Source organism: Gaeumannomyces tritici (assembly GCF_000145635.1).
Source record: "Gaeumannomyces tritici R3-111a-1 unplaced genomic scaffold supercont2.3, whole genome shotgun sequence".
In the NCBI taxonomy this organism is placed as follows: domain Eukaryota; kingdom Fungi; phylum Ascomycota; class Sordariomycetes; order Magnaporthales; family Magnaporthaceae; genus Gaeumannomyces; species Gaeumannomyces tritici.
This window is the reverse complement of record NW_008804547.1, coordinates 4,784,142-4,808,598: the sequence shown is the minus strand read 5'-3', so window position 1 is coordinate 4,808,598 and position 24,457 is coordinate 4,784,142. Positions and strand designations below refer to the sequence as shown.

The window sequence follows — 24,457 nt, the reverse complement described above, 5'->3', positions numbered from 1 at the left end:
AAATCGTCCATCTCTTGGTACCGTCACTCTCCCAAGACAGACCAAAAGCGGCCCAATCAGGCGACCGAAGCATGTCGCAGGATTATCGCGTTTACTTTTTGATCGGCACGACTTGCATGGGCGAGGTGACGTGCTGGCTTGGCCCACACCAACAAGGAAGGTCCTCCTGCCACGCAAACCCCCGATCCAGCCCCGACACGGCTTGAAGCCTATGCATGGGCCTTTGAGGGAGGACGGCCGTGTGGACGGCTCTCTGGGCATGCAGCCGCTCCCAAGACGACGAAATAGATTGTGCCATCGCGCCAAGCAATACGCTTATCGCTCGGACCAGACAGCTCCATCCATCTCCCGCGTGGGATGCGAGGATGCCTGCTGGGGTGAGGGAGGCCGATAAGGCTTTTTCTTGTCTCACATGAACCTAACCTACCTAGTTTGGTACGGTACTCCTCCGGGGAGCACAGGAGAAAGGTAGTGGCACCCAAGCACAAGCTCGCCACCCTCCATGGCGCCAGATTTCTCCATCTTGTCCGGCCAGCCATACAAAAAGCGTGCCCGGTCGCCCTCTTGCCTCCAGCCTAGCTTCCAATGTAGTCTCCTTAGCTCCGGGGAATCTGCCCGCCTATTAGACCGTGGTGTTACGCGGACGTCCTGACCCAACGGTCCTGACCCAACGCCGCTCAGCTCGGCCCTGCCGCAAGCTTACAAGCACCGAGCTCCATGGCGTTCTGGAAGGGCAACACCACGGCCGCCACGGCCCACGGCCCCGGCTACAGCTCCGACTCGGAGCCGTCGGTGATCCACGACGGCGACCTCGCCTACACGCACGCAAAGGGCGGCAATGGCTCCCGGGCCGCCTACCAGGAGGCCGTCGGCGCCCCCGTCGAGACCAAGTCGCCGCTCGGCTACCACGTCGGCTGGCTGACCATCATCTTCCTCAACGTCAACCAGATGATTGGGACGGGCATCTTTTCGACTCCGTAAGGTCGGCCTCTTTCCTTGATCAAATCCAATTTGCTTGCCAGGATGCACTACTAATACTAACCCAACCCTTCTCGACAGCGGCTCCATCCTCGGCCGGACTGGGTCTCCCGGCCTCGCGTTGATCTACTGGTTCATCGGGACGCTGATGGCCATGGCCGGCTTCGCCGTCTACCTCGAGCTGGCCAGCTACTTCCCGAACCGCAGCGGCTCCGAGGTGGTGTACCTGGAGCAGTCGTACCCGCGGCCCAAGCACTTCTTCCCCATCGCCTTTGCCGTGCAGTCGGTGATCCTGTCCTTCAGCAGCAGCAACGCCATCGTGCTGTCGCGCTACGTCTGGCGCCTGGCCGACAGGACCCCGACCGAGTGGGAGATGCGCGGCGTGGCCATCGCGGCCTACACGCTCGCCGTCGTGTGCGTCGTGGCGCACAACAAGTACTCGCTCTGGGCCACCAACGCCATCGGAGCCCTCAAGATCGGCACGCTCGTCTTCATCAGCATACTGGGCTTCGTCATTCTCGGCGGCAACGTCAGCCGCGTCCCTGACCCGGGCCGCAACTTCCGCGACGCCTTCGCCGGCACCACCACGCAGGGCAACAGCCTCGCCAGCGCCCTCGTCAGCATCGTCTTCTCGTACACGGGCTACGCCAACGCCTTCAACGTCGTCAACGAGATCAAGAACCCGATCCCGAAGCTGAAAGTCTACGGCTCCGTCTCGGTCCTGATCGTGGCGGTGCTGTACATGCTCTGCAACGTCGCCTACTTCTCGGCCGTGTCCAGGGCCGAGTTCGCGGCGTCCAAGGAGATCGCGGCCTCGGTCTTCTTCGTCACCGTCTTCGGCGAGGGCGGCGCCGTCACGGCGCTCAACGTGCTCGTGCTGCTCAGCGCCTTTGGCAACCTGCTCGCCACCCTCATCGGCTCGTCGCGCATGATCCGCGAGATCGGGCGCCAGGGCGTGCTCCCTTACCCCTGGTTCTGGGTCTCCACCAGGCCCTTCGGCACCCCGATCGGCCCTTACCTGCTCAAGTGGGCCATGACCTTCCTCATGATCGTCGTGCCGCCCGCCGGCGACGCCTTCCAGTTCGTCGTCAGCCTCAAGACGTACCCGGACGGCGTCTTTCACTTTGCGATGGCCGTCGGCGTCTACCTCATCCGCCACCGCCGCGCGCGCGCCGGCATCCCCGCGAGCGAGTTTCGGGCATGGGACGTCGCCGTCGTCTTCTTCATCCTGATCCAGGTCTACATCCTCGCCATGCCGTGGTGGCCGCCCGCGGGCGGCATCTACGCCGGTGACGTTTCCTTTTTTTACGCGACCTACTGCCTGGTCGGTATTGCAATGTACGTTGCCAAACATCCCATCTGGCCGCCATTTTCTGCCATTACGTCCTTTTCATTACCCCCCAACACTGTTCACCCCAGCTAACCCACTCTCTTCCCCCCAAAGCCTGGTCGTCTGCTACCTCTACTACTACCTGTGGATCACGCTCCTGCCCAAGTGGAAGGGCTACCGCATCCGGCCCGAGATCCTCGACGTCGACGAGGGCTCGGGCGCCAACACGCACCGGCTGATCAAGGTGCCGCTCGCCGAGCTGGACGAGTGGGACGCGACGCACGACGACGCCGGCTTCCTGCGCCGCCGCACGCGGGTCCCAGGCGCCAGCGCTGGCGGCAACGAGCTGTCGGAGAATTCATCCAACGCCGACGGCGCCGAGCGCGTGGCGGTCGACGAAAAGCCCAAGGCCTGAGGGTTTACTGTTTGGTAAAGGGATTCTCGACGCGGTCTTTTTAAGTTTGGTTGTGCGCCAGGTTCTGGTCTTGACGTTTTGCCAGTGAAGCAGGCTTATTGGTTAGATGCCTTGTTGATGTTACATGACACTGGCGTTTGCTCTGTTTCCAACGAATGCGACCTCGATATCCAGTCTCTGCCAACCATGATTCGCGTAGAGGCGGTGCTGCTGAGCTTACCAAATACAGTGACATTGGACGTTTGACTGACAAGGACGAGAAATAAGCTCCCGGCCCTCGGCACAGATGCAGTGCGATGTCGGAGGCAATCAAATTATTATCTAGGTAGGGTGGTAGGTACCTACGCAGGTACCAAAAGTCTCGTGTGCTACAACCAACTCGAGCCACAACCAACGCAGACCGCAATGCAAGACCCCGAAACCACCCCAGCCCCGGCCCCGGCCTCCTCGCCCTCCCCCACCGACAAGTACGACCCGGCCCGGCTCTTCCGCGTCCCGGGCCTGGTCGCCGTCGTGACGGGCGGCGGTACCGGCATCGGGCGTACTATGGCCCTGGCCCTGGCCCACAACGGCGCCCGCCGCGTCTACGTCCTGGGCCGCCGGCTCGACAAGCTGCACGAGACGGCGCTGCTGGGGCCCCGCCGCCCTTCTCCGAGCCAACCCGGCGACGGCGACGAACCCGTCATCGTGCCCATCCAGACCGACGTGACCAGCAAGGCCCAGCTGGCCGCGGCGGCGGCGCGCGTGGCGGCCGAGGTCGGGCACGTCAACCTCGTGCTGGCCAACGCGGGCGCGACGGGGCCGGACCTGGTCGGGGTGCTGCCGGCGACGGCGGACGGGCCGAAGCCGACGCCGGCGGAGCTGCAGCGGCACGTGTTCGAGCACTGGACCGAGGAGCGGTTCGGGCGCGTGCTCGAGGTCAACGCGACGGCGCCCTTCTTCACCGCCGTCGCCTTCCTGGAGCTGCTGGACCGCGGCAACAAGGCGGGCAACACGCCCGGCGTGCCCAGCCAGGTCGTCGTCACGGCCAGCGTGGGCTCGTACGTGCGCGCCGTGCTGGGGAAGGGGGGGATCCCGTACAATGCGAGCAAGGCGGCCGCGAACCACATCTTCAAGATGCTGGGGAATCTGTTCCTGGGGTACGGCATCAGGGCCAACATTCTGAACCCGGGCGTGTTTCCGAGTGAGTTGCCTTCCTTGTGTGTTGCGGCCGGTGACATATGTCGTATATGCACGTAACCAGATGGCTAAACCCGGAAACAGGCGAAATAAGCGAAAAGTTCGTCTTTGACGCCAAGACGTTCCCGTCCGCCTTCATCCCCGCCGGGCGGTTCGGGGACGAGACCGACATTGCGGGCGCCACCCTGTTTCTCTGTTCCAGGGCGGGGGCATATCTCAACGGCCTGTCGCTGCTGATGGACGGCGGCGTGCTCACAATGGTGCCGTCGACATACTAAAAAAGGTAAAACGGTAGGAAGCACGGATACCAGGGAAGCTTATGTATTTGACACCCAAAGCAAATGCCATGTGAGCATCACACATCTGGCTCTATTATCTCATTATGGAAAACATTAACCGGGGACTTGTCTTCCCCTTCGTCCATCCCTCTTTGGAATGTTCCGTCTCGGCCGTCACAAAAACAGTTCATATAACCTTTCCTTCGGAGTGCGCGCCCCCACAACAAAAGCGCATCTAACCAAGGCGGGCAGGGGTGTAGCTCTGGTCCGGGCTGACCGCCTTGCCGTTGACGAGCTGCTTGTCCGTGTACGCGGGCCAGGCGATGAGGCGCTTGACGTTGTTGACGACGGCGAGCGTCGTGAAGCCCTGGCCCTCGCCGAACTGGCCGCTCCAGCCCGAGGTCACGGTGTAGTCGCCGCAGGTGGCGCCCGTCTGGGGGGCCCGCGACGCCTGCTTGCCGGCGGCCACCTTGTAGGCGCACGCCGTGGCGGAGCCGCTGCCGGCGTCGATGGCGAAGCTGACGGCGCACGACGTGTCGGCGTCGTTGCAGGTGCGCTTGAAGTCGACAATCGTCCACTGCGAGCCCTCGGCCATCTTGGAGACGGCGGCGAGCTTGCCGGCGGCCGGGGCCGGGGCGGCCGAGGCGGCGGCGGCCAGGAGGGTGATGAGGGTGGTGGTGGTGAACTGCATTTTGATGGTGGTGTGGTTGAAGACTCGACGGAGTTGTGTTGTAGGGAGGAAAGAAGGAGAGTGTTGGATTAATGGTTTTTGTTTTGTAGAGATAGTATTAAGTGAGTCCTGATGGTGTTGGATCGGGATGAGGACAGAAAGAATAACATGTCTGTCCTGGGCGAGGAAGCCATCGTCTTTATACTCAGTCCTTGCCTCCCCCTGCTACCCCTTTTTCCTCTCCTATGGACAGCTGCAGAGCCGCGCCATCATCATGGCATTGAGCCTCCTCCCCTTCTCCCGCCCAGCTCCACGGGCCGAATGCCAAGTGCCCCAGACCCCGGCCCGGGAGCCCCGGCCACAGTGCCGGCAGTTCCACTCCCGCGGCTCGTGTCCAACGGTGGTGCTTGAACACGATGGGGTTGGGGGAAATTGGCTAGCGGTGTGAACAAGCCTCTACGGCAAGCCTTGGTTCTGTAGTGGAGCACTCGTATCCAAAAAAAAAAAAAAAAAAAATACGGATGGGCTAGGGGTGGGGCTGCTGGGATGCGCTAGCATCGAACACTTGCTTTCCCCTAGCGGAGCCGCCAAACGTCACTGCCCCAGAGATTTTGAACATCCTTGGAGATTTTTGGGGGAAGGGTCGTAGCGTCGTCGGCTTTTCCGTAAAACACTCCTGTCTATTTGGTAATCCCATCCACTCAACTCGCACGGCTGCTTGGAAGAGGCAAGCCGAAGCCTCGGTTACGGCGGGTTTTCCTCGTCTTCTTCCAGAAATTTCCCCGTCGAGTGTCGTATTGGCTGTGATGCAAGACAGTGTTTTCTACACACGCCCTGAAATCCAAACCATGCATCCAAAAGGCTTGGAGGGCATCTGACTTCTCCAATCCTCCCATACGATAAAATTCCCACATGACAAAGAAGTGAAACAGAACGGGCAGCGGTCTATAACCGCGTACATATACCTCTACACTTTTTTGCTCGAGACAAACGTGACGAGACAAACCCGCCAAAGGACTCGTCCCACGTTGCAGCCAGTCGCAGCTTAGGGGTAGTCCCTCCTGGCAGCCACGATGGCGTTGAGCAGGGCCGAGCCGTGTGACAGTATCGTGTTCTGGGAGCTGCCGCCGACCAGCACGGCGTACTGGTAGCGCCCGTCGGACTCGGGGATCCAGATGGGCCCGCCGGACTGGCCGCCCGCGGCGTCGACGTCAGACAGCAGCGCGCCCCCCTCACTGCTGCCGCAGCCGGGGTTCTTGCGGACCTTGAAGCCTGCAAGAGGTCGGACAGAGTCTAGAGTTAGTCTGACATGTTCTTGCTGAGAGGAGACAGCAAAAAGAATATAAAAAAAAGGAAAGAAAAATAAAAAGCACATACGGTTCTGCGCATAGGGCCCCGACGGCGACTTATCCCCCGGGTAGCCGTAGTTCCACCAGTCGGCGCTGGCCCCCGACAGCCTGTCGGGGAAGGTTTTGAACCCGAGGTAGCCGTTACCCGGGTTCCTGTTGAGGATAAAGAGCGCCCAGTCGTCCTTCCAGCCGCACCCGCCATTGTCCTCGTTCTTGCCGGGGATGCGGATGACGAGGGTCGCGAACGCCGTCGGCAACCGGTCGCCGTTGTAGTAGGCCGGCGAGAAGGTGTACGACGCCCCGTCCACGACGCAGTGCCGCGCCGCCAGCAGCACGCGCGCGCCCACCATGGACCCCGAGCAGATGTAGTTGCCGTTGGGCGACTGGATCAGCAGCCGGCCCATGGCGGACCAGGGGTACGTCGTGTCCGTCTTGAGGACGCGGTCGTCGGCCCCGAAGACGTCGCGCCGCCCCAGCACCTCCGCGGGGGCTGGGGCTGCTGCCATCTCGGGCGAGGGGGCCGCCACGGTGGCGTTGCCGCCCTTCTCCATCACCTCGGCCACCGACAGGGTCAGCACCTCGGGCGCGGCCACGCGCAGGCGGCCGTTGTCGGCGGGGAAGGGGCCGGCCATCCAGTTGTGGATCCCGCTGCTGCCGGGTGCGGCGGCGGCCGCCTCCTGGCGGGCCACGGCGGCCGCGCTGCAGGCGGCTGCCAGGGGGAGGAGGGAGAGGAGATGCATCGCCGGGGAGGGGTAAGGGGGTTGGTTGATGATGCGTGGGGGGGCTTTGGTGCTGCCGCTGCTGGGGAGGTCAGAGGAGAGCTGCGGGCCTGTCTTTTAGAGCAGACATCTTGGGAATATTAGAGAGCCGTTCCAGTCTCTCTTTATAGGAAACCTGAGAAGCCGACTCAACACCATAATGTCATGAAACAGCCCAGGCACGCACTTCCAGGCAGACACACACACGCCCGCGAGCAGACGGATGTGCCGCACACACCAAAGTGATGGCGTCCTGGGGCCTTGTCATCAAGTCACAAGGTGCAACTATTCCCAGTCCTCGGTCGCACATGGGCTGCCATGTCTTGGCCTACATGGCAATATTGGCCCGGGCCAGAATCCTGCCTGCGTGGTGGTCAGAGGTTCTAACCACCTCCGGCGCCGTGCAGGATGACCAAGGGGCATCCTTCAAATGCTACCTAGCAGAGGCTGATCAGAATCAAGGCTTTTTTTTAATTTGCCCGTGGTGTCTCGTTGGTCCGGCGGCTTAGGCCCCAATGTCTCCGTCGACTGTTGGCCGTGAAGGGGGAGAGGGTGGCCCATCGGACTCGGACTCGCACTTCCTAGATCTAACTGCCTATTCCGGACCCCAAAAACAATAGTCTTCCAATAGCGCTCCGTCAGCTGCCGGCCCTGTCTCATTTGAGTGTGCTTACTTATGGTCCAGACCCCTGATACGTTTTGTTCCTGCCATGGTCGCATTCCTTTTGAGACCAAAACCACGTGAGAGGCAGTTTTTTTCCCCCCGAAACCAATAGCACTGCAGCCACGGCGTGAGTCCGATCCAGTTAACCTGGACCGCCAACGGGGCTTAATGTCATCAATACAAAAGATCGTACATGTTGGTGGACCAATATGCCCCTGAGCCGTGCTGCACAACACAAGAAAATCGAGGCGGCTCTGTCAGCTCAGCAGCGCCAAGTTTCCTGAAGCTTAATTGGGAATCACTGTAAAGATATACGCATAAGTTTAACGAAAAAGATTGTTCACTACCAACGTAACGAGCAATAAAAAAATCTCGGCGGCAACCAACCAGATTCGATGCCACACCTCCTTATACGAAATATCCATGCCAACTCGGCGCAGCAAAATGCAAAACGTTATGACAAGAGTGGGATTCGAACCCACGCCACTTGCGTGACTAGCAAATCCCTCAGATCTCGAGATCCTCCTGAAGCTAGCGCCTTAGACCGCTCGGCCATCTTGCCTGTGTTGATTGGATGGACGGCCGGTTGTGGATGCGATCCCAAGAGAGAAGTGACTCAGGCGTATGGGGGTAGGCGGGTAGATATGTGCTCCGCTGCCCGTCAGATGCAAGCCACAAGGCTTCGTTGGTTGATCATGCAGTAGATATGGAAGTCAACGGGCATTATGCCCTCATTTCCAAAGGCGAGCCCTTCCTTCCCCGACTCCATAGGTCTGTCTCTCTTGTCAGCCTTGCACATCACCAACGCGAACAGGGCAACCCCACCACCACCTGCCTGCTGGGTAGACCTGGATTCATAGAATCGTTGCCAGGAAGGTTATGATACGTAATGGCATAACTACAAAGTATATCGAAAACGAATTCCCGATGACCCGTGACGGCCCCAGCCAAGAGTGCCCTGTATGCGACAGTCGCGCCGTGCTTTCCGGTTCCGGAAACAAAGAAAAGAAGATTAAAATAATGAAAAAAAAAAGGTATATGTACATCAACCCGTGTGCTCGCCTGGATTATCGCGCTTGGGCGCTACCGCCCCTCTTGATATTTGCTCGTCCACAGCACGGGCAGGTCCCCCGCCGCAACGCCCCTCGGAGCCGCCCCCACCACCGGCCCAGCGGCGCGTCCTAGCGCTTCCTGGCGGCCGGCGACGCCACCGGCGCGGCGCCGTCCTGGGCCGGGGCCGGCGAGCCGCACTTTGCGCACACGAACCGCTGCTGGCGCGCCACGCCCGAGCGCTTGGCCTTGAACTCGCGCCCGCCGCAGCGCCGGCACGCCATGTCGTCGTCGGAGCCAATTGACGCCACGTCCGAGCTCATGCGGCTGACCATGGACAGCCGCGACGCGCTGGGGATCGAGGGGAGGAGGCTGTGTCGCCGCTGGTGCTGCTGCTGGTGCTGCTGCTGGTGCTGCTGCTGCTGCTGCGGCCGGCCATCCGTGCTGCCGACGTCTCCCGTGGACGCCTCTGCCGGGCCCGACTTTGGCGCCGTCCCGCACGCCCGATCCGTGGGCGCCGACGCCAGAACCTCCCTGGCGCCTGCGGCGCTGTCGGCGCTGTCGCCAAGAGCAAACTCAACAGACTTTAGGGGAGGCGTCACAGCAGGTGACGATTTTTGCCGCAATCTCCCGCCTCCAAGAATGCCTTGCCTGTCCCCTGGCGTGTTCGAGAGCGGAGTGCGAGACTTCTTGTCCGAGGTTCCGTTTGCGTCCCTGTCCTGGTCCTTGTGCTTGACATCGCCCTCCGTGTCCCCTTTTGCCGTCATGTCGCTGCTATCCCGACCATGGCCGCCTGGACCAGGACTGCCGCCGTCCTTGCCTGAGCCACCGCCTCCCATCCCGGGAATGTTGCCAATAGACATGCGCAGATTGGGCATACGAGGCCACTTGATGCTCCACAACCCAGTTGCTGACATCAGACCAGTACCGCCTTCAGCCTGTTCTTTCGTACCCTTGGTAGGAGGACCTGCCTCGGTGACAGGGGTCTGCTCCTCACCAGCCTCATTTGCAGCGTTGCTACTCTGCTGTTCATGTTTCGCCATCGGAGCGGCGCGGTCTGCGTCATTGCTGTCGTCTCCGATAACAAACGAGAATGCAGGGGTTGGCGGTTCCGTTGGGGTTTGATTCGTGTCCGCTTCGTCTGGCTTCTGGTCATGGCCATCGCGCTGCTTGTCTCTGAGAAATATAGCAGGGGGGCCGCCGGGGACGCGAGCGCCGCTGAACGTGCTAGACGCCGGGCTGTTCAGAACGAGATCCTTCTTTCTGTCCTTGGGCACCAGAGGCGAGCTGTGGATGTAGAGCTCCCGCCTCCGCTCGCTCGCAAGGTTCGCGTTGGGGCTCCCGCTATTGCTCTTAGATGGGCTGATGCTGCGTTCGCTTCTCGGAGCCCTGTCGCTAAGCGCCGGCGACCCGGCCACACTGCTGACGCTACCCGCTCTGTCGTCAGACTCGACCCCACTTCGCCACGAAAGGATATGATCCGAGCTAGCAACAAAGCCGCTTCCTGGCGCAATGGGAGTGGACATGGAGCCGTGCCGCGAGCGTGGGCCGCCGCTGGAAGCACTAGTCCGCGTCAGAATACTCGCGCTACGGCCAACGAGGCTGCCAGTCCGGCGGCTCAGGACCGAGGCTGTATCAAAGCCGTCAGTGCGCCGCCTGAAGGCGCAGTCCTGCCGGAACACCTTGATAATGCCTGCATCGTCTGACGTGACGATAATATTGCCGTCGTAATGTGTTGATCGCGCAAGGTACGCTGGCGACTGTTCCGCCTTCCTCGCTTTGGCCATGCTGCCCATTGTCTGCCCCGCCTCGGACAGGGCCGTTTGGCTGTGGTTGTGAGCGGCGGCTTCGTGAGACACAACAGACGGCGGCGGAGAGCGCGCGGCGGCGGCTGCCTCCTCTGCCTCACCCATCGACACCAACGTCACTGGCGGCGGGTTGCACAAATCATAAACCGGATCGCCGCTATTCCCCAGCAGCTGCCGCGTCCGTGTCGGCGCGAATATGGCCGTCGTGACGACGGCGGCATGTGCCGAGAAGCACTCGCATGGCCCTTTATCACCCTTCAGGTTGTCCACCCCTCCTCCACCCGTCTGCGAACCGTTTTGACCCCCACTCGCGCCGTCCTCGGCCCCAGCAGCACCAGGAGGCGGCCGGCCGAGGCTCCATATAAAAGTCTTGCGATCTTCGCTGGGGCAGATTACATAGCTGCCGTCGTCGCTGAAGCTCGCGCAAAGCTGCCCAACAGCGTGGTCGTGTCCCTTGAACTTGGCGTCCAGCGTCTTGTCGCGCAGATTGTAGATGCGCACACGCGCATCAGTTGACGTTATCAGCACCTTGACCTTGTCGCCCGTGCTGCTCCCGGAGAGCTCCGCCGTCTGGATGCCCGTGATCTTGCTGCCCTTGGCGTTCTTGCCGCGCGACGAGCGTACGTGCAGCTGCGACTGCAGCTTGAGACCTTGGGTCTCGTAGAAGTTGCAGATGCCGCTGAGCATTCCCGCCATGGCCACCGAGCCGTCGGGCGAGAAGGCCACGGCGGTGATGAGGTCCGCCGTCTCGGCCGAAAACGCCACCGCCTTGTCGGGGATGCTCCATAACCTCAGGGTGGCATCGAGGCAGCCGGCGAGGAAGAAGCGGTCGTCGAGCGGGTGGAAGGCGACCTTGCTGACGAATTCGCTGTGGCGGAAGCTGCACAGGCATTCGCGGCGGCTGACGTGCCACAGGCGCACTGTTCGGTCCATCGACGTCGACAGCAGGAAGTTGTTCTTGCTCCAGCTCAGGTCCAGGATCTCGCCCGTGTGGCCCTCGAACTCGCGCACAGGCTTCTCCCGAAACACGGGCGCGCTAAGCCTCTCCCCGCCAGCGGCGCCGCGAGTCGCCTCCTCGTCTTCCTCGTGCATGCGCCGCTCCTCGTGCGTCGAGATCACCGCCCATACCCGCACCACCATGTCCCGGCCTGCTGCTGCCAGGAACCTGCCGTCTCGGCTGAACTCGGTCGCCCAGATGGCCCCGCCCGTTTTCGCCACCGTCCTGCCCATACCGTCGGCCGACGAGACTGTGACGAGGGGTGTCTTAGCCGCGTCCACCGTGGCCGGGTTCGGTCCGCCGCTATCCTTGGGCGGTCTTGTGCCGATCAGCTCCTGTGCCAAAAACATGCGGTTGAACTCTCGGTTTTTCTTGTTGTGAGCCTTCGTGCGGATGTAGCGAGGAGGCTCCTTATGATGCGGTATGAAGCCGCCGGCACCGACGGTCGAAAATACTCGGGCATTGTTACCGTCGGGTCGCTGGTCGCTAGGCTCCGAGCCGTTGTCGTCGCCGTCGCGGTCGCCCTTCTTCTTGCTTCCGCGCATGCTGAGCCGACTGAGAAAGGAGACACGGGTCCTGTGCAAGGCCTCAAGTCAGCCTGGATACTCGAGTGTCACACCGGGCCAACCACGACAATGACCCCAACCCCCTCCGGACGGATCACGTACTTCTTCTTCTCTGGGGCATCGGAGTTTGGGGGCCTAAGCTGGCCGTCGCCGCTCGATCCAAGACCTTCGGACGCAGATGAATTATCGGGTCGCAGGGTTTGGCTCCGTAGCCTCGAGGAGATTGTGCGATCCGTGTTGGTTCGGAGGACGATGTGCTGTCGGCGACAGCCTTGCGTTAGCGTGGTTCAGCCTGCAAGCCACCAGCACACTCAATCTCGGTACTGCTGCGGCTGGGATTGTTGCGGCGTTGCCCCTGCGCCAGAAGGCAGCCAGGAGAGTTTCTAGAGGGAGAAGGGGCAGAGCCGTGTGATGAAGCCCCTGGGGACAGCGCAGTCGTACCTGTGACAAGGGATCTATGGTCGAGCTGCTACGTGCTGGGGTGACGGGGAGCGACGGTCTGGACGGGACCTCGACCTGGCCGTTCTGGGCGCCCTTCGGCCGGCTGTCTTCGTCGGCAGCATCCTTGGCGGAAGACGGGGTGACGGCACCCGGGGAGTAGTGAAATTCGTCGGATCGTGGGGCCTTTGTAGTCGCTTTCGTGGGCGTCTTGGGGAGGGAGACGGATTTAGAGTTGTCAGGGTGTGTGCCTGCAGGAGAGTGTCAAGCCCGTCAGCTTAAGGTTTTGCGCCATTGCCGGAGAGCAAAGACAAAAAAGCCAGCACGTGGGCATCCATGCTACTTTTCTCGGCACATCCTCCCAGTACGCAGCACGTTGCGACGACTTAGCTAGGTCGCGATCCATGCGCGCCCTTCTTTGCCTTTCGAGCGCGATGGGATGGCGTGAGGGGATGGGACAGGGCGACTGACCATCGAGGTTCGCGGGGGGTAGATGACCCGAATCGGCGAGCGGCGGCGTCTCGCTTGGGGATGGCGAGGTGACAAAGACCTGCGGCGGCTGCTGGAGAGCATGGCCGTTCACCTCGACTCGAGGGTCCTCCGCCGTCAGGGCCATCTTGACATTGTGGTGGGCGCGCCCGCCCAAGTTGGCCATGGAGAAACGGCTAAGGAGATGGGCGAGTTGATCTCGCCGACACAAGGCGCACGCGAGTCTATCCAAGCCGCGCCTCCAGCGGAGAAAATTAAATCAAACTCGATCAGCAGAGCAAAAAAAAAAAAAAAAAGGGATGGTCGGAGCAAATGCGACAGCAACCAGCAAGGCAGCACAGCAGCGAGTTCGATGCGCAAACATGCGCATGCGAGCCCGGTTGGGTTTCTTACTCTAGTGAAGGAGCGCTCGGGTGTCCCCTGCAGCCGAGAGGCTCCGTCTGGTCTCTGTCGCAACCGGAGCTGGTGAGATTGATTTTGCGGCGCCAAGACCTAGCGTCTAGCGACGTCATTGACATCCATGGAAGGATTGATTGACGACAACCGAGGCGCAACGCTCGAGCAGTAGCATTGTCGCCAGCCCTACAGCCTGCAGTAGCTCCCAGTGGACAGAACGAGCGGGCGAGGAGTCGATCAATCGACTAGCCCTAGGTAGGTCGCCTGTTAGGATTTGAGCCATTGCAAACGGCGGGCACGGAGCAGGTCGATATCCATCATCAACGCAGTCTTACGAAACTTCCCAGAATTACGTCGCATTGGATCTGATCGCATCTATTGAGGCTTGGCGGCCGACTTTCTCCACAAGTTGTTCTGTTCGTCGGCGTCAGTGCACCTTGCCAAGGCACAACTTGGGTCAGTGGAGCTCATCAAGCGACATCATCCACCACAACTTTGCTTGTCCATGCCATAACGTTGTCCTGCCTGTACACAGCACTGGCATACGCTAGTCGTTGAAGTAAAAATGCGAAATGTATTGGAGGTATCTCGAGAAAAGAACTGCACCCAACTTTCCCACCCGTTCTAGAGTCAAATAATAGCTGCCCCGTTCCCATCTGCACCTCCGCCATCTTCCGCCCCTGCCTCACCCTCGCCTTCCTCGTCCAGATCGAATATTGGGTAGGTCAAAGTAGCGGCGATGCCGCCGAGGGCATCTAGGCGCTGCCCACTTTCGTGATCGCTGCTCAGTATCCTCGCCTCGCCTCCATCCTCCTTGACCTTGTCCACGAGCGCGACATAGCGCCGCCTCGTCGCGATGTCCAGGCTGCGGAACAGCGCGTTGTTGACGAGCAGCACGCCGCCGCCCCGGCCCACGGCGCCCTCGCGCACCGCCTTCTCCACCGGGCCGGTCCCGTACCACGCGCGGCCGTCGTCGCGCCGCATCCGCGTGAAGAAGTCGTCCATGTAGCCCGTCTCGTGGCTGAACTTCTTGTCCCGCATCAGCGCCTGCACCTCGGCGCTCTTGAGCACCTCGTTGAGCGAGTGCAGGTGGCCCGAGCTCGAGTGCACCACCACGGCCTCCCGCGCCAGCCGCTGCAGCATCTTGTCGGCGCGCCGCGCCCCCTCCTCGCTTATGTACTTTTTGAAGTCCTGCGCCACGAAGCCCGGCGACGCGAGCAGCAGCGGCCTCGACTCGCCCCCGAACTCGACGGCGCGCAGCAGCGTCGACAGCGTCTTCTCGTAGAACCTGCGCATCCCGCCCTCGGTCTCGCTGCTCGCGGCGCGCTTGCGCGGCACACTGCTCTCGACGCGCTGCTTGAGCAGGGTCTGGAAGTCGGTGATGAGGCAGATGTTGGCGAGCCCCTCCTGCATGACCACGGCCGCGACGGCGCCGTCCTTGTCCTGGTTGAGCGCGTTGCGCAGCGTCTCGACCGCGACTGAGTCCCAGCCGTGCCGCTTCCACAGCGTGAAGGGCCGGTTGAGCTCCAGGTCGAGCGTGTGGTACTGGCCCAGGGCCACGAAGCTGTTCTCCGAAGTCACCGTGCCCGACACGTGCAGCGCCGACGCAGCCGGGTCGAAGAAGGTCGACGTCACCTTTATGGTGAGCTCCGTGTGTACCCGCTGCGACGACGTGCTGCCCGTCTTGCTCTCGACCACTACCTTGCGCACCGCGTGCGCCTTGAGGACATCGTCGGCCGCGATCAGGTTATTTGCGTGCCACTATGGGAATGGGAAGGGCACATTAGCATTTTCTTCCAGAGTCATTGTTGCCTTATTGTCAATACTGACACGTTATCTTGCAAAAGGGGCCAACGTAGATTGAACACGGCTTACCATGTCTTCTGGCTCCGTCGGCAGGAGCGCTACGCCTCCTTCACCAATCGAATCAAACGCGAGAGACTTTTTTGACCCTGCCAGCAGCATGGTGGTTGATTGGTAGCTTCTTCTGTATTTGAGCCGTGAAGATTGAAGGTTGAACGACGTTTCTTGTCGCAACTTTCAATTGTCCGATTTTCGCCGTGACGTAGCTGTGCGGGGCGGGAAATAGCAATTGGAAGGCGGGGTCCAAGGGTGGCTGCACCCTACTAGTATTCAACATGTGCTGGGCGGTACGTAACTCCGGTACGTTCCTGTCTTCCACCTTTGGGGTTCCTCGCTCACTAGTGAGTTGAGCGTAGACAGTAGCCCCGCTATGTCCGTGTGTTCTTATGTTCCGTGTTCCTTCCCATATGCACAGGGGGGCTGAGCTGTCGCGAGTATCCCAATCAAGGTCGTACTTTCTTGACCGTGCGCCATGCAGACTGTCTGATGGGCGATTGAAGCTAACCCAGTCGATGAGGAAGAAAAACCAATCAGGGGGGGAGTCTGATAGCTTGCATGGGGCTTTCCGCCCGTTTTTCTGTGGGGTGCTAAAGGTGGCTTGGCCATTCAATTCGGGTGTGTGTGTCTCCTTCTGGGAGTACGCGCCTTCCCGGCTGAAAGAGCCAACATATAAATGAACGGGCAGACGGTAGCAGAATGTCCAAACACACCCAGAATATCTCATTTCATAAAAGAGTGATACTATCTGTTTGTCGTTGCATCTCAAGCTCCCAAAGCGGATATATTTAGCAAAATGGCATTCAATATCCTTCGCCGGGATAATATCCCTGATACCCGCACCTCCCAAGCTGCCGCACAGCAAAGTGGACAGTCTTTGGATCCCAACATCCTTGCACTCGCCTTTGGAATTCTTGGGATCCTGCTCGCCATTACCAGCATCGTTGTCGCATATAAGCAGCTCCGGCTTTCGCGACATCAGAGGGTGGCAGCTCAGCCGAATCGTTCCTCGGTAACTCTCGCAGAAGTCCCCAGCACATCGCTCCCATACCCGCAACCACCACCAACTGTTATTATCTCGCCAGCTGAGGACCATCTCCCTCATGGTTCTACATCGCAACTGCTTCCTCCCACTCCTATTCTACGAAGTCACCAGGAACTTTCCACAACGCGAGTAGGCATGCATAGTCAATTCTCGGTTTCGGTGTAAGTGGCACCCAACTCCCGTCGTGCCCACAATACCTAGCTGACGAGAGGACGTCCGCTCCAGACAGCCTCGGGTTGGGGTGCCATACCGACCAGCTCCACCTTTACTCGCCAACCGTGCGACCCCCAGCGCCATTGGACAAACCCATTCCCCCAGAAGAGCTCCAGCAACGTAGGTCTCCACTACTAGTAAGTTGCGCCACAGTTATGTACCCGAGGTCCCCGAGGTACCCAAAGCAGTCCTTCTTTGGCTGACCATCTGTGGTAAATATGGAAGCTGATAGTCTCAAAGCACCAATGGCTCATAGGCTCGTAGTTGATGCGAGCTAGCCCATTGCAGGAACCGAATGAAACTAGACGTCCGTGTTGAGGGCTATTGGTGAAGCATATCAGGGGAGGAGTTTTCCGGTAGAGGTATGTGTATTAACCGGGCTGGATAAACCGTTCCCCTGTGTTCCAAGATATAGGTATCGATATTAGATAGGAGCGTGGCGTGGGGCTAATGAAAGTTTCAAGTAGCCCGGGTAGCATCCAGTCTCTCTGGGGTCCATTGAGGCGTTGGTGGCGTGCGAGGTTGAGCATGGGGCTTTTTCATCGCTGGATAATTGCTTTTACCCATGGGAAGGGATAGGTTTTTTTTCGTGGCCAGGGTTTAGAATTGAGGTTTAATTCGATGGCATTTGTGTCTCGCGGACAGCATGTTTTGTCGCGTTAATTTTCTATGTAAGCGGGAATCGACGATGAGCCAAGCGTTTACATCACATTGACTCGCCGCCAGATTTGGTAGCTCGACACAGAGCTGTCAGCAGCGGGGGCAGCTCACCCTGATTTGTTGCGCAGGGATTGGTAGAAGAAATGGCAGCAGAAATACCGCATCATGGCCTTGTTTCGTTATCTTTAGCCGGTAGGTAGGCCATCGCCGCTGTTATTGTTCTTGCTTTTTCGCAAAAGACTCTAGGCGTGTCCGTGGCCTGCCGTGCCTATTAACATCTCGCTTGACCGAAGCACGGCTGGCTCTCTGTTTGGGCCCTTGCAGATAAGCAGGCGTGTTGGGCAAAATAGGTGCCTACGTAGGTAGGTACGTAGGTATCTGGATCCGAAAGCTCCGCTCCTGGACGATCCAGAGTGCAAGTAATGGGACCTCTTTGCCCAACGGGAGTAGTCGTGACACTAAAACGACGTGCTTGTCTTGGGGGCGACCCTGAATCCTGATCGATTCCGAGTCCCTAACTGCAACGCTAAAACCCGACTGTCATCTCGGCAAGAATTGAGCGATGTTGCGCGCGCGTGCTTCTTCTGGGTGCTGGGACTAGCAATTGACATGCTGAGACCGCATCTTTGACAGGGACATGTCAATGGGAAAGCACTAACAAGCGTTTAGGTGGACAGGCGGGCGGGCAGGTACGTGTCAGACAGCCTGACCAACGGGAGGTCGAGCCCTAGTGTCAAAAAGAGCCCGCGGTAAACGCTTCAGGGGTAGCTCAAAGGGCGATGCTCATACTTCAAATCTACCGTCGCGATTTCGCGACATTAGGTGTCCTGATCTCGGCGTCAAGTTCTTGCACCTCTGGCCGGTGAAGAGAGTCAAAGACAGCGCCTGCGGTCAGAAACAGAAGGGATTTAGTGGCTAGGTCACTCGAAAACCATGGAACATAAAGTAGGCCGGTGAGCGTTTTGGTATTTGCTTTTTGGCCCCTCCTGAGCAAAACTAGCGTGCCCCTAACGCGATGAGGAAGGATTTCGTGTCGGTGTACGATGAGTGGCCGCAGGAAGGCTTGAGGCTGTGAGCTGAGGTCTCACCAATGGGGATCTGGCTACTCCAGGCACCGCAGCGCCATCAGAGACACAGCCACCGGCCATTGGCGCTTTTGGATCGTTGGGGGCCACAGGGCAGACTGGACTGTCTGGGCTCTGTCTCTATTTATCTTCGGTCCAGCCGGCCCAACAAAGAGCATCGTTGATATCTGGCCTGATACGTCATGAGCGTGCACAGGGCCTTGTCTGTGTAACCAGACTGCCTGCTTATATGTACTGGGCGTGTTCCACCTCGCCCCTCGAGCCTGCTGAGCGCGGCTAGAACAATTACACCACTCCGAGCTCCGACATTTCTCGAGTAACCGAAGCCGAGTAGGAAGTTAGGAAGTCAGGTTAACCTGATGATTGTCCGCACTTTCGTCAAGGGCGTCATCGCCGATCGTTCCATAATCGAAACCCTGCCCCAAGGGACCGGACCGTCCAACCCGAACGCTCAGATTGACCCAGGCCTCGTGGCAACCATCGTGTTCGGTAGCCTGGCCACTATCATTGGCGTTGTCGGTCTTGTCTTCACATATCAGGCGAAAAAAAAGAAACGTTGTTGGCCGATATGCGGATGATAACAAGGTAGGTCCAGCCCAAGTCAGAGGGTCGACACGCCACATATTTGTTCTGCCTATCCCGCATCACCACTCCCTCTTCTGTCCATCATACTGAAAGAAGCCGCCATTGTCCGCATCCCCCAGACCGCCGATAAGTTTCAACATCCCCCCGACGCTCTGTTCCGGCGTCAGCGCCGCCTCGGACCCTCCCATCCGAGTCTGGACCCACCCGGGGTCCACGGCTGCGACGACGGCTCCCTTCAGCCCGCCCCGGTGCCGCAGGTCGTAGCCCTGCTGCACCGACAGCATGTTGAGCGCCGCCTTGGACACGCGGTACGCGCAGCTGGGCTGGTCCGAGTCGTCGCCCTCGGCCCTCGCCTCGGAGATGGACCCGAGCCCGGACGAGATGTTGACGACGCGGACGCCGCCGGCCAGCAGGCCCGCCGCGTGCAGCCGCGCCACCGTCTGCAGCGGCCCGGCCACGTTGACGCGCAGCGTCTCGGCCAGCACCGGCGCCGCGAGGTCCAGCGACGAGTGCTCCACGTGCAGGTTGACGGCCGCGTTGTTGACGAGGCAGTCGATCTTGGCGGGCTGCGCGCCGCCGGCGCCCGAGAGGGCCTTGGCGGCCGCTGTGGCGAAGGCGGCAACGGACTGCTCGTCGCCCGTGTCGCACTCGAGCACGTGCACGGTCGCGGCCGACGGCGCCGCGGCGGCCCGGAGGTCGGTGAGGTCAGACCCGAGAGAGCGGGTGCAGGCCAGAATGGTGTTGGACCCTTGGAGAGCGAGCTGGCGGACAAATTCGAGGCCAAGGCCCCGGTTCGCACCGGTCACGCAGTACACTGGCATGGTGAACGTAATGTCTAATGGATAATGTGTAATATTTGCAGACGAGGTTTTTTTTTTTTTTGAGGTTGCGGTTGAGAGAAGGTTGGACCAATGTTTGGACTGCCAAAGGTTTCATATATACGTGGGAGAGCTGCATGTATTACAAAGCATGCAGGTCTGACTAGCACCCCGTCCTGTTTCGAAACAGAGGCTGTTCGTCACGATCAAGAACCCCGCGAAGCAGACGCCCTGGTCAATCAACCGCTCGAGACGCCGTGACGATTGCGGGTGCGGGGAAAGGCCAGGAACGGCTGGCGTCGGCTTCAGCAGCAGATCCCGGCAGACTTGGATGATGCCCGAAGCGCCGGTGCGGGATATTCGGGCTCCGATGAGCGGACTCAAACGGGGTCGTCTTGTGCATGATAGGCCATCCAGTGGGGTCCGCGGAGCTAAGTATTCCCAATCTCGTCGTGATCGCCATTTCCATACCGCCCGACCTCCTACATCGGCCGGATTCCAGAAAATTTTGTTTGCTGGGATAGTGGTTGATATCGTATCCAAAGCGGGCTGGTTGGTGTCTTTGAACGTGAGCAGATCATTGATCGGCCTTGGAATCTCTGGTTAGCTTGAGCGGCATATATTTTGAAGTCTTCGGGAAGATTGTAGCTCGGACCTCACCCATGAGTATATATTCCCGCCGTTAGATGGGTCCTCATATTACCGAATACGAGATCGGAGCTGGATATGGCATCTCAGGGAGCGGAGTTACTCATGAGCTGATGGAAAGTGCCTTTGCCTGGGCAACCAGGCTGTGGTACCGAGAGAGGTCGATGATTGCCCGCTGTGACGCGTCGTCATTGTCGTCAAGAGCCGCATCAAGTTCTTGCACATCTCCAGGCTCTTCAGCTGGCAACAACTGCAGCCTCTGCATGATGTCGGCGATATCGTTCACCGCCCGCTCCTTTCGCACCGCCTCTTCGAACAGCCCGATAAGCCACTGTTGCGCTCCGTCGCCACCTTTATCGACGCCCTCCATCTGCACACCGTGGTTGGCACTGCGGCTGCGCTCTGCGGCTGCCTGAGCGGCGACGAGCGATGACCTGGCCCGAATGCACCGGCCATGACGCCAATGGTTGACCAGGTCCTGTGGTGTTGAGAAGGCGTCGCCGCAACCAAGAGGACATCGGACAGTTTCGTGGTTTTGGCGGATGTGGGCGCGGAGCTTCCGGAGCTTCTGAAACGCCTCGAGGCAGATGGGGCAAGAGTGCTGAGACATCAAGGCGGCCTTTTCCGCCGCCGACGTGTCCGCTGCATGCTTGGGGTCAGTGGCAAGATGGTTGTTGAGGCCCACCTCGGCGCGGTAGACCTTGTCGCAGCTGCAGCAGTGGTAGCGCAGCATGTTTGCGTCAGGGTAGTCGTGGTGGCATTTGCCGCACTCGTGGTCGCCGTGGCCGCGCCAGGTCGCCGGCACTGAGCCCGGGCCCGATTCCTCGGCCTCAGCTTGTGTGGCCCGAAACTCCTGGTACGCCTTGGGCGGTTGGCGGAGGTGCGCGACGTGTTTATCCCTGGTCTTGAAGTAGAGGTCGCATCCTGGGCAGTGGCAATGGCTGACAGTGCGCTGGTGAGCCATCAGCTTGGCCTGGTTGCCGAACGTCTGCAAGCAAGTGTCGCATTTGTGATGTGCTCTTGCATGCACTTTGGGACTGACGCCTTTCGGGACTGTCGTCTTGCATATCTTGCAGCCCCATTCACGGCCGATAGCCTGCCCGCCGCCTTTTTTGGCCATGCCTTCGAGTTCCTGGAGAGTCGTGATGTGCCAGGGTAGACGACCAGGGTGGATGCAGCAGTGGTTGAAATTTGATAAGCCCTGTGGGCAGCCCGTGGTATTACATAAGCTACGCAAACTCATCCGGCATCAGGTTCTAGTTCCTCAGGCACTAAAAGTACTTGCCTAATCCGGCAAGTCGCCTCCTGTCAACAACACGCAGGAACCCGTTATCAAAGACCACCTCAATTGGATATTGAATCCCATAGATGGTCGGTGAAATGAGCAGCGAGTCACAAGATGGACCTATCCACCGTAAAGCGTATTTCTCCAAGGACCCTCCCCCGCACCGCCGTAATGGCTGTCTCCTTTCCGAGGCGCGAAGGCATTTAACAAGCCAGGCATTGGGCAAAAGCGTCGATCGCCAAGCCCTCTAGCGGTCCTTCAATGTAACCCCCGCACCAATCAAGTGGGCCTCTACTCCATGCTTTCATGACGATGGGTTCGACAATTCCTGTGTGTCGGCTCCACCCGTGAGCTTTTTTTTTTGCCGTGAACAAGACCAAGACCTGGATGCGTGATATTGCCATACGTTCCCCATACCCACCGCCGCTTGACGTAACATCTGCCCACCGCATACTGTCCCGCCTTGGCAACTTGCTTTACGCTGAGCGTCGTACAATGAAGAAGCCGCGGCTGCGACGCTGCCTTGGGCAAGCTCGAGGTGCAACACCAGCTCACGAGGCACCGTGTCCCTGCAGCAGCTCCACCGCCGTCACCACCCTCTATATTTTTCGTACGGCTCGTGGCTGCTTATATTTCCGTGCTCCATGCCTTTTTTCCTCGGTGACCCCTCCGTGTCCTCCTCTTTCCTCTCATCCCCTTGCGGCCTGACCACCTCACCACTCTTGCGTCAAGCAGGAGAGAGAGAGAGCCGCATCCACAGGCAAGATGTTGTCCCTCGCCTCCGTCCTCACGTCGGCCCTCGCCCTAGGCGGGGCCGCCTCGGCCTTCGAGTGGAACACGTTCGACGGCCCCGGTTACCCGTCGTGCCACAACGTCTCCGAGGTGCACAACGCCACCAGCGTCGAGAACATGGCGGCTCTAGTCAAGCAGGCCGTCTCGGCCGGTAAGCGCGTGCGCGCCGCCGGCAAGGGTCATATGTGGTATGACACGCAGTGCAGCGACGAGGACACCGTCATCATCCGCACCGAGGAGGTCTCGCGCATCTACGACCTCGACCTCGAAGGCGGCTCCGTCATGATCGAGGGCGGCGTCACCTTCTTCCAGCTCGCTGAGTTCCTCCACAACCGGGGCGCGGTGAGTCGAAGCAAGGAGACAGCACTCCTTTACGGATCAGTTACTGATGTCCACTTGTCGGTTCGTCTAGTCTGTGAACTACGCCCTCGTGAACTGGAACATCTCCCTCGGCGGTAGCATTGCTATGGGTGCCCACAGGTCCTCCATCAGGGAGGACGCCATGGTTGGTGCCGCGGCCATCGAACTGCACATCATCGACGGCAATGGAAAGATCCGCGTCGTCAAGCGTGAGCAGCAGGACGACGAGTGGTTTGCTGCTTCGACCTCCCTGGGCCTGCTCGGCATCATTGCGAGGATCAAGATGCGTGTCTACCCCGACAGCAAGCTTTATGCCATGCAAAAGACGTATGTATTGACGTTTCAAAAACTCCCTTCGCTCTATCTTTCACTATTTATGCTAATCATGATGCTCGATCCAGCCTGAGCGAGGATGAGGTTTTGAACGGCGACATCTACGGACTCATCGCCCCCTACGCAACTGCTAACCTCTGGGTAAGCGACATCCAAGCGACATTACCGCTTCGCAAGCTTCCGTACACAGCTAACATAACTCTCCCATTCAGTGGTGGCCGTACAAGCGCAAGTTCCATCAGCGCTACTACGACGTCGTACCGATCAACTCGACCGAGCAGCAGGGTTTCCAAAATACCTTTTCTATCACGGATATCGAGGCCGTCGCCGCCAAGACCATCCTGGAGAGCGGCAAGATCTTTCCCACTTCCAACATGCTGGCCGAGGAGATCTTCTTTGGCCAGTGGGAGAAGCCCAACTTCCGCGAGAAGACTACCAACAAGGCCATCACCCAGTGGCCTGTGTACGGATGGAACTACGACGTCCTGATCGGCGGCCTCTACGAGGGTCAGAAGCCGCAGTGGGAGCACGGCATACGCGGCCTGACCCTGGAGCTGGCCGCGCCCATGACCATGGCCAACCAGTTCCTGAAGCGCGCGCGCGAGCTCTTCGACGCCGAGCTCAAGAAGGGCATCGTCATGACGTCAACGTATCGCAGCGGCATCAACATCAAGTTCGGTAAGCCCTACTTCGACCTCCTGGGCCAGGGCACCTACAACACCTCGGACGGCGCCGACTGGTCCAAGGGCGTCATCATGTTAGACTTCCCCTCGTTCCAGCCCAGCTGGGGCGACAAGAAGCGCTTCAACGAGCCCTTCTACGACAAGTTGGCCAGGACCCTGATCGAGGAGTTCCCCGTCCGGCCCCACTGGACCAAGAACACGCGCGACGTTCTGAGGCAGTCGGTCAAGCACCTTGACCCCGACGTAAGACACTATCCCTTCCAGTCGCTTTTAAAAATATAATGTGCTCCAGGCACCAGATAGTGACACAGGCGCTAACTCTTATCCCGCCTCTAGCACCTCCGTCGCTTCAAGGCCATTAGGGAAAAGTTTGACCCCAACGGCGTTTACCGCAGCGTCGTGGGTGAGATTATCGGAGTCTACTAGGTAATAAACAAGGACCAGGTCAAGACAAACAGGCCACACGTGTACAATTATCTTTTTTGTCTCTTAGGTAGTCTGGCCATATGATAAACTCTCGCCAATCGGTGATCTACGCCAAGCAATCTTTATTTGGGTGTCTGTGATTATTGTAGCCAAGCCAAGGCGTAGGATTATGCCCCCGTCATCCCACAGGCGATCAAGTTAGCACCGGGCTTGTAAAGGCTAAATAGAGTGAGAACCACCTGAGTAAGCTATCAATTCCAGTCATCTACCAAACGACCTTCCAACTCAATTCTTCGTCA

General features: G+C 59.5%; 10 protein-coding genes and 1 non-coding gene across 11 annotated transcripts; 4 read left to right on the top strand and 7 right to left on the bottom strand.

Moving 5' to 3' along the window:
* Window positions 1-717: 717 nt before the first annotated feature.
* On the top strand, window positions 718-2,897 carry GGTG_06741 (high-affinity methionine permease; the record flags this gene model as incomplete). Its single annotated transcript, XM_009224563.1, has 3 exons — window positions 718-977; window positions 1,060-2,316; window positions 2,423-2,897. 3 exons carry the CDS (start codon window positions 718-720, stop codon window positions 2,721-2,723), a joined length of 1,818 nt encoding a protein of 605 aa, XP_009222827.1. The 3' UTR covers window positions 2,724-2,897.
* Window positions 2,898-3,055: 158 nt separating this feature from the next.
* Window positions 3,056-4,281, top strand: GGTG_06740 (hypothetical protein). The gene is made up of 2 exons (XM_009224562.1): window positions 3,056-3,906; window positions 3,987-4,281. Exons 1-2 carry the CDS (start codon window positions 3,129-3,131, stop codon window positions 4,178-4,180), a joined length of 972 nt encoding a protein of 323 aa, XP_009222826.1. The 5' UTR covers window positions 3,056-3,128; the 3' UTR covers window positions 4,181-4,281.
* GGTG_06739 (hypothetical protein) lies at window positions 4,167-5,062 on the bottom strand. Its single transcript, XM_009224561.1, has one exon. It carries the CDS (start codon window positions 4,869-4,871, stop codon window positions 4,416-4,418), a length of 456 nt encoding a protein of 151 aa, XP_009222825.1. The 5' UTR covers window positions 4,872-5,062; the 3' UTR covers window positions 4,167-4,415.
* Window positions 5,063-5,597: 535 nt separating this feature from the next.
* On the bottom strand, window positions 5,598-7,037 carry GGTG_06738 (hypothetical protein). Its single transcript, XM_009224560.1, has 2 exons — window positions 6,228-7,037; window positions 5,598-6,122 (listed from the first exon to the last, which is right to left on the bottom strand). Exons 1-2 carry the CDS (start codon window positions 6,937-6,939, stop codon window positions 5,896-5,898), a joined length of 939 nt encoding a protein of 312 aa, XP_009222824.1. The 5' UTR covers window positions 6,940-7,037; the 3' UTR covers window positions 5,598-5,895.
* Window positions 7,038-8,078: 1,041 nt separating this feature from the next.
* On the bottom strand, window positions 8,079-8,183 carry GGTG_20134. The gene has a single exon. It is a non-coding gene; the product is annotated as a tRNA-Leu (tRNA).
* A 278-nt stretch (window positions 8,184-8,461) lies between these two features.
* GGTG_06737 (WD repeat-containing protein 44) lies at window positions 8,462-13,237 on the bottom strand. The gene is made up of 4 exons (XM_009224559.1): window positions 12,952-13,237; window positions 12,484-12,731; window positions 12,145-12,299; window positions 8,462-12,052 (listed from the first exon to the last, which is right to left on the bottom strand). The coding sequence occupies exons 1-4, from the start codon at window positions 13,133-13,135 to the stop codon at window positions 8,803-8,805; spliced, it is 3,837 nt and encodes a 1,278-aa protein (XP_009222823.1). The 5' UTR covers window positions 13,136-13,237; the 3' UTR covers window positions 8,462-8,802.
* A 679-nt stretch (window positions 13,238-13,916) lies between these two features.
* On the bottom strand, window positions 13,917-15,461 carry GGTG_06736 (translation factor pelota). The gene is made up of 2 exons (XM_009224558.1): window positions 15,241-15,461; window positions 13,917-15,126 (listed from the first exon to the last, which is right to left on the bottom strand). Exons 1-2 carry the CDS (start codon window positions 15,328-15,330, stop codon window positions 13,996-13,998), a joined length of 1,221 nt encoding a protein of 406 aa, XP_009222822.1. The 5' UTR covers window positions 15,331-15,461; the 3' UTR covers window positions 13,917-13,995.
* A 359-nt stretch (window positions 15,462-15,820) lies between these two features.
* Window positions 15,821-16,733, top strand: GGTG_06735 (hypothetical protein). The gene is made up of 3 exons (XM_009224557.1): window positions 15,821-16,431; window positions 16,496-16,620; window positions 16,709-16,733. Exons 1-2 carry the CDS (start codon window positions 16,022-16,024, stop codon window positions 16,605-16,607), a joined length of 522 nt encoding a protein of 173 aa, XP_009222821.1. The 5' UTR covers window positions 15,821-16,021; the 3' UTR covers window positions 16,608-16,620; window positions 16,709-16,733.
* Window positions 16,734-18,382: 1,649 nt separating this feature from the next.
* On the bottom strand, window positions 18,383-19,695 carry GGTG_06734 (C-signal protein). The gene has a single exon (XM_009224556.1). It carries the CDS (start codon window positions 19,632-19,634, stop codon window positions 18,873-18,875), a length of 762 nt encoding a protein of 253 aa, XP_009222820.1. The 5' UTR covers window positions 19,635-19,695; the 3' UTR covers window positions 18,383-18,872.
* A 687-nt stretch (window positions 19,696-20,382) lies between these two features.
* On the bottom strand, window positions 20,383-21,399 carry GGTG_06733 (hypothetical protein; the record flags this gene model as incomplete). The annotated part of the gene is made up of 2 exons (XM_009224555.1): window positions 20,383-21,267; window positions 21,322-21,399. 2 exons carry the CDS (start codon window positions 21,397-21,399, stop codon window positions 20,383-20,385), a joined length of 963 nt encoding a protein of 320 aa, XP_009222819.1.
* A 528-nt stretch (window positions 21,400-21,927) lies between these two features.
* GGTG_06732 (hypothetical protein) lies at window positions 21,928-24,279 on the top strand. The gene is made up of 5 exons (XM_009224554.1): window positions 21,928-22,698; window positions 22,769-23,043; window positions 23,118-23,190; window positions 23,262-23,975; window positions 24,069-24,279. The coding sequence occupies exons 1-5, from the start codon at window positions 22,330-22,332 to the stop codon at window positions 24,156-24,158; spliced, it is 1,521 nt and encodes a 506-aa protein (XP_009222818.1). The 5' UTR covers window positions 21,928-22,329; the 3' UTR covers window positions 24,159-24,279.
* The last annotated feature ends 178 nt before the right edge of the window (window positions 24,280-24,457 follow it).